This window comes from Spinacia oleracea, chromosome 3, assembly GCF_020520425.1.
Source record: "Spinacia oleracea cultivar Varoflay chromosome 3, BTI_SOV_V1, whole genome shotgun sequence".
NCBI lineage: Eukaryota > Viridiplantae > Streptophyta > Magnoliopsida > Caryophyllales > Amaranthaceae > Spinacia > Spinacia oleracea.
In genome coordinates, this window is record NC_079489.1 from 152,864,709 (window position 1) to 152,875,187 (window position 10,479).

The 10,479-nt window shown below is 33.8% G+C and overlaps 1 protein-coding gene across 1 annotated transcript; it reads left to right on the plus strand.

Annotated features, from left to right (window-relative positions):
* The first annotated feature begins 337 nt into the window (after window positions 1-337).
* LOC110803651 (squalene epoxidase 3) lies at window positions 338-7,528 on the plus strand. Its single transcript, XM_022009178.2, has 8 exons — window positions 338-960; window positions 3,383-3,494; window positions 3,618-3,792; window positions 4,164-4,332; window positions 4,523-4,744; window positions 5,227-5,502; window positions 6,068-6,346; window positions 7,147-7,528. The coding sequence occupies exons 1-8, from the start codon at window positions 412-414 to the stop codon at window positions 7,252-7,254; spliced, it is 1,890 nt and encodes a 629-aa protein (XP_021864870.1). The 5' UTR covers window positions 338-411; the 3' UTR covers window positions 7,255-7,528.
* The last annotated feature ends 2,951 nt before the right edge of the window (window positions 7,529-10,479 follow it).

Consider the following 10,479-nt stretch of genomic DNA (forward strand, 5'->3'; position numbering starts at 1 on the left):
TTTGGATTTGTTTTCAAAAATTGAAAACTAAATTAGTTCGGTTTGGGCTTTAATCCAAACTGAAAACCGAACTTTCACCCCTACCTAAGGCCATGACATGAGACATTCTCTTCCGCCTGAACCATTTCGAGCCAGACCCCTGATAAGTTATTTGAAATTATTAATAAAACAAATTAAAATATACTTATACTTATAAAGTATGAGTGATAATATTTGATTGAATGAAACGAAGTTTCAAACTAGTAATATATTTGCAGAGCGTTGCAGACGAGTAGGAGAATAAAATAGTAAAATTCAAAAGTGAGAACAAGCAGTTGAATAACCCGCGAAAAAAAACACGAAGCAGCATAACCGCAAAAAACACAACACGCCTACAACCTACCAAAAATAATAAAATATGAAGGAAATTTAATGAAAGGTCAATTTTCCCCCAAAATATTAATTTCTGGGCTGTACCACCACCGTTTACTACCATCTCCTTCTTCAATTAACCCTCTGCTTCATCTCCACCACAAATCCAATTCCAAATCCCCCATTTCTAATTATATAACCTTCTCGATTCCTCCCTCCTTCAAATCTCCCACAACCACTGAACAACTCTCTTTTTCTGGAGAAAACAATCATCAAACTTCGATAAACAATAGGAGAGAGATTCAATTGGATTATTTTCCGGAGAATCAATTTAATTGTGTAGCGAAGATGGTGGTAATTGACCAGCATATTGTCGGCATCTTCGTTGTCTCTCTTCTAGGGTTTGTTCTGTTATTTTCTATTTTCCGTGACGTTAAATCCAAATCCAAATCCAAAGCGAATAAGAAGAAGGATGGACGGAATTCTGTCGGAGTTCAGACTGAAGTTGCTCGGAGTTCCGACGATGTTTGCAACGTTTCTGATGGACCTGACGTTATCATTGTCGGCGCTGGCGTTGCTGGTGCTGCTCTTGCTTGTACCCTTGCCAAGGTGATGCTTATATGGAATTATTATGTTCCTTTGTTTGTTTGTTTGCTTGCCAGATTGATGGTGATGCTTATATGGAATTATTATGTTTGCTGCCAAATTGCTGTTTTCGGATTAAAATTTTCCACTTGTAGAAGACAAAGAGCTTCTAATTTCTAAATCCACATGTGATTTATTTTTTATTTTTTATTTTTTATTTTTAACTCTTAAGCTTTAATTGATTATTGTCATCATTATTATTATAGGAGACCCTGCATTTCTAGATTCAACTTCGACCATTTGTTGACCCTCTATATGAAATTTCTAAATTAGGTTAGTCAAATGCAGTGTTACCTAATCCTCCAATCAGCCAACGAACAGCGAACCGAAAAAACGAATTATAACATCAAAATGGTACGGAGTATAATTTTGGTCTAATTAGCAAATTTGGTAGCGAATTGCGAACCCCCCAATTTCAAACTAGCGAACCAGGTAACAGTGGTCAAATGGATTGGTTAATTCAGTTCCGAGTCCGATAATTACGGTTCGAATCAGTATGTTTCAGTCAATTTCATTCTTCAATTGTTTTGAGCAGGACTTGTCTAATTTGGGTTGAAATTTTGTGTTCAAAGATGTAAAATTTTGGTTAGATTGTGTTAGGTCACACAAGAATACATCATATCTAGTTGCTTAAAATGGTATGTGGTCCTTGTTACATTGATTGGATCCTTGCAATATGTGACAAATTGTATTCAATGTTGTGCACTATTTGTCTATTTGGGATTAAAATAGTTTGTACATTTAGGTGATGCCAACTTGCCCAGGTCCTTCATTCTTTTTCTGCTCTAATATTTTTTTACTGTAGAATGAAAATTAGACAACGTTTGTTGCTTGAATTACACACAACCTTACTTATTAGTAAGGGCATTAATGCTTAGCCATCTTTCTTTTTGGTTCGGATTTTGAAACACTTGTGTACTAAGATTGTTAATCTTAAGAAGACTTAAACAACACAAACAAACTTCTAAAGATATTTGAGACATTTCCTATTGAGTTCATCTCGAACAATATAGTCATCAACAAAGAATTGTCTATGTATACTGCATGTCTGCATGTAATAAATGACTCAAGGTTTGTTTGAGAACCCTTATTATCAACCTTCTGCCTATAACAAATCTAAGGTTTGTGACAATCTTAAGCCCAGTTAACTTGCCTATGTTCAAGTTTTGTTAGTTTTTGAAGATTCTAGAAGTTGCGGGTCACTAATTGACTTGCATATGTTCAAGGTTTGTTGGTTTTTGAAGTTTCTAGAAGTTGTGGGTCACTAGAAAGTTAAGAAAAAAGAACTGATGGAGTTTGTAAGTTTATAGTGTTATGCCTTTGAGCTGTTTAGATGCGTTAAATCCGAGGGCTTTGTAGATTTGCTCAAATTCCTGTCACGATTTTCATTTCTTCAATATTTTGATTTTTACAAGAGGCCGGATACATCTTATCCACTAATTGTGTGCCTAAAGAGTAAAGACTCAAGGTAGTTCAAATGAATATTAATACTCTCTTGTTGCAATAGGGAGGTTAGTAGAGCTCCCTAAACCAACCTCAAATAATTGATTTCAAAAAGGGGACTGGATGATATTTAGGATGTCTTTTTGCCAACTACATGGTGAATCATGGAAAAAGTAAGTCATGGCTTTTCACTGATGTAATTGATTAAAGGGCTAGGAAGATCTTGCTTTATACATTCTACTTTTATGTTACATTGTATTAATTGGCTGATATAAGGAGCAATGAATTTCTATGGGATACGTAGCTAAAAATTCTTGGGGCATGAGTGCATGACATAATACTTGCTAAAGTCAGAAACTGTCACTAATATCCCGCTTTCTTTTGGGGTAGTTCTCATTTCATTTTTGAAGATCGTTTGCTAACTTTGAATATTAATTTGTTATACTCCGTAGGATTTTTTGGATAAAACCACCTTTTAAAGTTCAACTTTTTGAAATAACCACCTTATAAGTTTTTTTTTAAAAAAAACCACCTTAAACTTCCAAAGTTTAAGAAATCACCACCTTCTGTTAACTTCCGTCAAATGTTCTGTCAAATGTTCCGTTAACTTCCGAATGTTTGGCCGTTGGATGTGGGGCCCACGGAACATTTGACGGAAGTTAACAGAAGGTGGTGATTTCCAAAGTTTAAGGTGGTTTTTTTAAAAAAGAACATATAAGGTGGTTATTTCAAAAAGTTGAACTTTAAAAGGTGGTTTTATCCAAAAAATCCTACTCCGTATGAAGTATTTATATTGGTCTATAACATGGAATTATTTCCACAAACTAATGGTAAAAATTAGCAACTTTTATCCTCAAATGAGGACTATCTGCACAAAACGCAATCATTCCTTGTAACCTTTTCTTCTTCTGTTTCCTGATCTGGGCTATTGCAGTGACTGCAGGATGGTCGACGTGTTCACGTGATTGAAAGAGACTTAAGTGAACCCGACAGAATAGTTGGTGAGCTTCTACAGCCAGGAGGATACTTGAAATTGATCGAATTGGGACTTGAGGGTATGCACCACAATCTGCTTTATTTTTCGTAACAGAGTTCTGTATCAAAAGTTTTTCAGAGTATATTTATCCTAGTGTTTTGAAACTCTTCACTGTATTTATTCATCTGTATCTGAGTTTCAGACTGTGTTGGGAATATTGATGCTCAGAGGATAGTTGGATATGGTCTTTTCAAAGATGGGAAGAACATAAAACTGTCGTATCCCTTGGAACAGTTCCATTCAGATGTGTCTGGGAGGAGCTTTCACAATGGACGTTTCATACAGAGGATGAGAGAAAAAGCTTCTACTCTTCCCAAGTACTTCACTTCTCTCCTATCTGTTTTTGTTGTGACTTTGGCCATGTTCTCTTCACCTTGTCAATGTTACTTATTGATCAGATCTTATTAAATCAGACTAGACAAGACCAGACCAGACTACACCAGGACTTTTTAATAATAATAACAATTAATATTATAATAATAATTAGAAAAGTTGAGACCAGACCAGAAAGAATCATACTAGACCAGACCAACAATTAGAAAAAATAGACTAGACCAGAGTCCCAGACCAGACGAATAGAACGGAGTCTTTGTCATTGAATGTTGGAGGTCTGCTTAAAGTTTTCCTGTAAAATTATCTTTTATACTTATAACTAATTGAAGTTCATTTCCTTTGATTTTAATTCTAGTGTGCGGTTGGAGCAAGGAACAGTTACGTCGTTGCTCGAGGAAAATGGTATGGTTAAGGGGATTAACTACAAGAATAAGAACGGTGAAGTGATGAAGGCCTATGCACCTCTCACAATCGTCTGTGATGGTTGCTTCTCGAATCTGAGACGTTCTCTTTGTTCACCTCAGGTGAAATTCTTGTTCTTTAATTATGGTCATTAATCTAATCTTCTTTTTTAGTTTTTTCTTTTCTTTCCTTTCTTAAGAATTCCTTTAGGGTTTAAGTCAAATGTTATCCAACAATATGTCTATTGTTTTTTCTTTTGCCCTGTTAGAGGAATGTTTTCTCTCTTGCTTACCATGCTGTCTCATTTCACAGGTTGATGTACCCTCACATTTTGTTGGGTTGTTGCTTGAGAACTGCCAACTTCCATTTGCGAATCATGGACATGTTATTTTAGCAGATCCCTCGCCTGTTTTGTTTTACCCAATTAGTAGTACAGAAGTACGATGTTTGGTTGATGTACCAGCAGGAGACAAATTGCCTTCTATTGGTAATGGTGAAATGGCTAAGTATCTGAAGACAGTGGTGGCTCCTCAGGTTTGGTGGATCTTTGAATATTATATGCTCTTGTTACTCCTTGATTTATTTTTTGGCAAATTTGTCAAAAACTACCTTATAAAATTGCGTTTTTGTGAAAAACTACCTTATAAAAAAATATTGTAATTGACTACCTTTTCCCGAATTATGAACGTTGACTCAAACTTCCGGGATTGACTTCACCATGTGCATCTTACGTGTCATTTATTTACCCTTTTCCCGTTAGATACCACGTACAATACATTAGTAAAGTCAATCCCGAAATCTAGAATCAATGTTCAAAATTCGACAATAGGTAGTATCTTACAACATAATTTTTTATAAGGTAATTAATTACAACATCTTTTTATAAGACAGTTTTCACAAAAACTCAAATTTACAAGGTAATTTTTAACAAATTTGCCTCTTTTTTTTCAATTTTTTTCCCGGAAATTTGAATCCTTCTGGTGTTACGATTCCAACAAATCATGTTACTGCTTCAGGTTCCTGCTGAAATCAGAGATTCATTTGTAGCAGCAGTTGACAAGGGGAATATAAGAACAATGCCTAATAGAAGCATGCCAGCTATTCCACAGCCCACTCCCGGTGCCTTACTAATGGGTGATGCTTTCAACATGCGACATCCTTTAACCGGAGGTGGAATGACAGTGGCATTGTCAGATATTGTTGTGCTCAGAGACCTTCTGAAGCCTTTGCAGGACCTAAATGATGCGGCTTCATTATGCAGTTATCTGGAGTGTTTTTACACCCTGCGTAAGGTAAACTGCATGAATCATGTGCTCATATGAATATGATTCAATCTAAATTTTACGCACTAACACACACTAAACTTGATTTTATTAGGAAAATTTGCAAATTACTACCTAACTTGTTAAAAGTTGCTAATTACTACCTAGATGTTTAATTATTATTGTCAATTACTATCTTAGCTCATATTTCGGCCAATTAGTCACTAACCAACTAATTAATTAATTAATTACAATTAATTAATAAAAAAATTAAAAACATTAAAAAAATTATAAGTTTACGCACAAACACACACTAAACTTGACTATATTACTCAATGTTGATTCATATATAGAGAAAAAGGGGAACACTGCAATTGATTTGTTATAATGTCAATTATAAAGAATAAGAAGCCTATTTGTTGGTGTGTTCCATTAATTAATAAAAGTAACTAATCTTAAGTTAAGAACAACATAACCATACCTTCAATTTCAATGGACCTCCAAATGAATTTGGGGTATGAAAATCTTTGTACAACTTTTCCTTTACTTGAAATTTGACAATATCCAAGATTTTAAATATCAAACTATGTTGCAGCCTGTGGCGTCCACAATCAACACTTTGGCAGGTGCTCTCTATAAGGTGTTTTGTGCTTCACCTGATGAAGCTCATAAGGAAATGCGTGATGCATGCTTCGACTATTTAAGCCTTGGAGGAGTATTTTCAAATGGCCCTATTGCTTTACTCTCTGGTCTAAATCCTCGACCAATGAGCTTGGTTGCTCACTTCTTTGCTGTGGCTGTATATGGTGTTGGTCGCCTGATGATACCTTTTCCTTCAGTAAAGCGCGTTTGTCTTGGCACAAGATTGTTATCGGTATGTCATCTCTTATTTTGTCTACTTTCTATTTCGAATTACCTTTGCTTCCGTGTCTTAATATGGCATCCAATTTCGAATACCAAGTTACTACCTCTGTTTTATAAAGGTCTTTACGGTTACTATTTGCACAAATATTAAGACAAAAATGGAAATTTTGGTTGAGTATAATAAAATATGGATAAAGTAAGAGAAATATGTAAACAGGTGGGTGGGTATAAGAAAAGAAAATGAATAAAGTGAGAGTGAATGATTGGAAAGTTGTAAATATTGTGGGGTAAGAATGTAAGATAGTAAAATTGTCCCCCGGGTTTGTTTCGGATGTTCTCTTGGAAGATAGACCTCCGTAGACACTAGCTCGTGTAATATTTTTATGTAACGCTTTAATATATGTTCCTATCTTGCATCGGAAAAAAAAATACACCAGTAAATTTTCATGTCCAAAAATAGAATAAAACAAAGTATAAAGAACATCGACAACTTTGATGTAAGACCGCCTTACCAAAAAGACCACTTTGGTTGCTTAACTAAATGGTTTCATTGCTTTACTAATTAGTTATAGTGCTTAACTATTAGTTTCATTGCATAACTAATTGATTTCAGTGCTCTACTAATTAGTTTCATTGTTTAACTAATTGGTTCTGTTGATTAACTTATAAGACACCAAGGTGGTCTTTTGTGTAAGACCGTCTTATATAAAAGTTTGTAAAAGAACATTATGAAACAGGTTAAAACAGAAAGTGTAAAGATCATTTTGAAACAGATGTAGTAATTGACAAGATCGTCAAACTCTTTTGCAGGGTGCAGCCGGGATCATATTTCCGATAATGAAGGCAGAGGGATTCAGGCAAATGTTCTTACCTGCAACGGTTCCTGCATATCATAGGCGTCATCATCCTGTAAAGTGATAGTTTCAAAACAGTTAAGAGGATAGGTCGTACCATAGCACGTTCAAAACTTCCTAATAATGTGCTGAATATATACCAATATTTGTTAAAGTTATGTTAAAGTTAATCAAACTTGTGGTTACTGCTGCTATTTAGAGCAAACAAGTTATATTATACGAAGTATATGTCAATGTATCACCTCTATTGTTAGAGCTTTTTATTCATGATTGTCCAGATTGTTGTAATTTTTTTATACGTATATTTATTTCATACTTAGTACGGAGTACTTATTTGATGTCTGGTGTTTAGTTTGTAGAATAATTTTATGTATCATAATTTTATAAGCCTTGTTTTAAACTTTCGGCCCGACCCAGCCCGATATACTGGTGGCCTAGTATGGGTCTGGCCTGACCGACGCCCGATACACCGTGGGCATAAAATGGGCCCGGCCCAGTTAGGACCCGACCCATAGGCTTGACCCGAAGCCCGGCCTGGCCCATGGCCTTAGTTATATGGCACGATGGTGATTGGTGATTGGTGGCATTTATGTCCGGAATCTATTCTGCAATAACAAATACTGTAGCTCTTTGTGAAATTGTGGGCAGCCATAATTATCTTCCTAATGTGCTTTCTCATCGGAGTTTCAGTGAATAGAACCGTTTTGTATAACGTACTACTTACCAAGTAAATCCCTTAAAATTATTCTAGACCATTTTCATACTTATCAGGTCGTTTGTTGAAAATTATTAGGTGTACCCGAGTTCACCGTACACCAAAGGGTATTTTTATGCTCATGGCACTACAATACAATAACCTTTCAATAGCACTTTTTTCAATGAATGCGTTGATAATTATAGGCGCTGTTAAAAGCATTACAACGCTTTTAATAAGCGCTGTTAACGCTGCCTCATTTAGCAACATTCAATTTAAAATATAACCTCTTTGTCCTTTTCTTTTCCCACTTGCAAGACCGCAATAACATATACCAATGAAATCTGAGTTAAGGGAAAGGTTGGGGTCCAACCTTTTGGATTTTTCACCTTTAAGGACATCAACTTCTTTTTTTCACCTTTTGGGACCTCATTTCCATTTTCCGGTCAGTTAACCATAGTTTAACTCACCGTTAACCATACTAACATTCAAATAATGAGTTAAGTCAAAGGTTGGGGTTTAACCTTTTGATTTTTTCACCTTTAAGGACCTGAACTATTTTTTTCACCTTTTGGGACCTCAATAATAATAATAATCCCACTAAATTTTTTGTCATTTGATTGACTTTGTTAGCATTTGAATTAATAATAATAATAATAATAATAATAATAATAATAATAATAATAATAATAATAATAATAATAATAAACGTTTTTGTTTGCCTTCTCGACTTTTGGTGATGCCCTCGAGTTTATGTCTAGCTAGGGTCACCCGGACTACTCAGAGTAACGTGATCAATGCTAACATTCGATATTTTATTTTTAAACAGTTGTGTTTTGCCTTGAATAAGGGTGTCAAGGGCACAGTTAGTTGCTAGACTCTCATCCAACTTTGCGTAAACGTTTTTTTTTATTATAATAAAATAACAACAACAATAATAATAATAATAATAATAATAATAATAATAATAATAATAATAATAATAAAAATAAAATAAAATTAAAATTAAAAATAAAATAAAATAAAAATAAAAATAATAACAATAATAATAACAATAATAATAATAATAATAATAATAATAATAATTCATCTTTCCCAAACACCTTTATACAACTAAAACTATATATGGAGTAGTATTCTTCTCCAAATTAACTTCATAGATAATCTTCCCTCGTTTATACTTTAATAGTTGAAACTTAATTTACGTAATACAATAACTGATTTGGGTATGTAATAGAAAAATTTAGGTCAGAAATTTTAGTTCGGAAATTTCTCATGAATTTAGATCGAGTTAAGCATAAATAAATAACTTTAATACCTGATCAATTATAGGCATCAATTCAATTAATGGTCTTTATTCTCATAAAACAACCAAGAACTAGTCTATTACTATATACTAAAAGAGACACCAGGAATAACACGTGTCAATTCGTGGTGCGATATTTTCCCGCCGAAAAACAATTTCCCAAAAAAGTGTATTTGTTTTATTTTATTTTTATTCCCTTCCTTTTTTTATAAACTATTTATGTATGGAAACAAATTTAGTTTATAAATTATGGCAATAATAGATACGACGTAATAATAATTATTCTAAATTGGTAATATTTTAGCCAAATCGATATATTAATAACGGAAAATATATCACTGAATATTTTAGTGAAATTACCATATTAGCATTTAATTTTTTTTTTGGTGTTAGCACCCGGTTTACCCTTAGGGCTAATCCGGATTCGGGGCGAGTTCTGGGTGGATAGGTTCCAGTCCCCTCCCAATTGTTGTTGCGGGGAATCGAACACGAGTTCTTCCTACCAAGTTCAGCCCCAATCACCACTGAACCAACAGGCAATTGGTAGCATTTTAAATATGCATATTAGATGAATAAATTTAAACGAGTATGTTAAAAATGTTATAAATATGCAGTAGTTTGAGAAATATTCATTTAAATATTTCTACATTTTTTGGTAGACGTTATTAATATTCTTCAACAAATCATAAATAATCGCAAGGATACCATCAATGAGGGATCTTCCTTACGGCCGAAATTTTTTGTAATGTATTTTAGTTTGAGTATAATTGTATATATTTCACAATATATTGCTTAATTCTTCTACTGTCCTCCTCGTAAAAATGTTTAAGATCCTCTATTGAATACCATTACTAAATATATAAAATATAATGAACTTGTGAATAATTATTTTCCTCTTTACTCTTTAGATTTTTCGATGCTCAAATCAACTTATATATGGGCTAAGTTTGTAAATTAAGTTACATATTATTTCAATTTGAGCTTACTATGTTAATGATTAGAAGTTTAATAATAGTAATTGGAAATTTATACATGGAAAAATGGATGAGGTCTCAAAAGGTGAAAAACGGAAGTTTAGGTCCTGAAAGGTGAAAAAACGAAAAGGTTAGACCTCAAACTTTTGATGTACTTTAATCTTTTAACCAAAGGTCCTAACATTTTAACTCAAGGACCTAACCTTTTAAACTATTCTAGTTAAACTTGACCGGAAAAGGGAAATGAGGTCCTAAACGATGAAAAAAAAAAGGTATAGGTCCCAAACGGTGAAAATCCCAAAAGATTGGACCCCA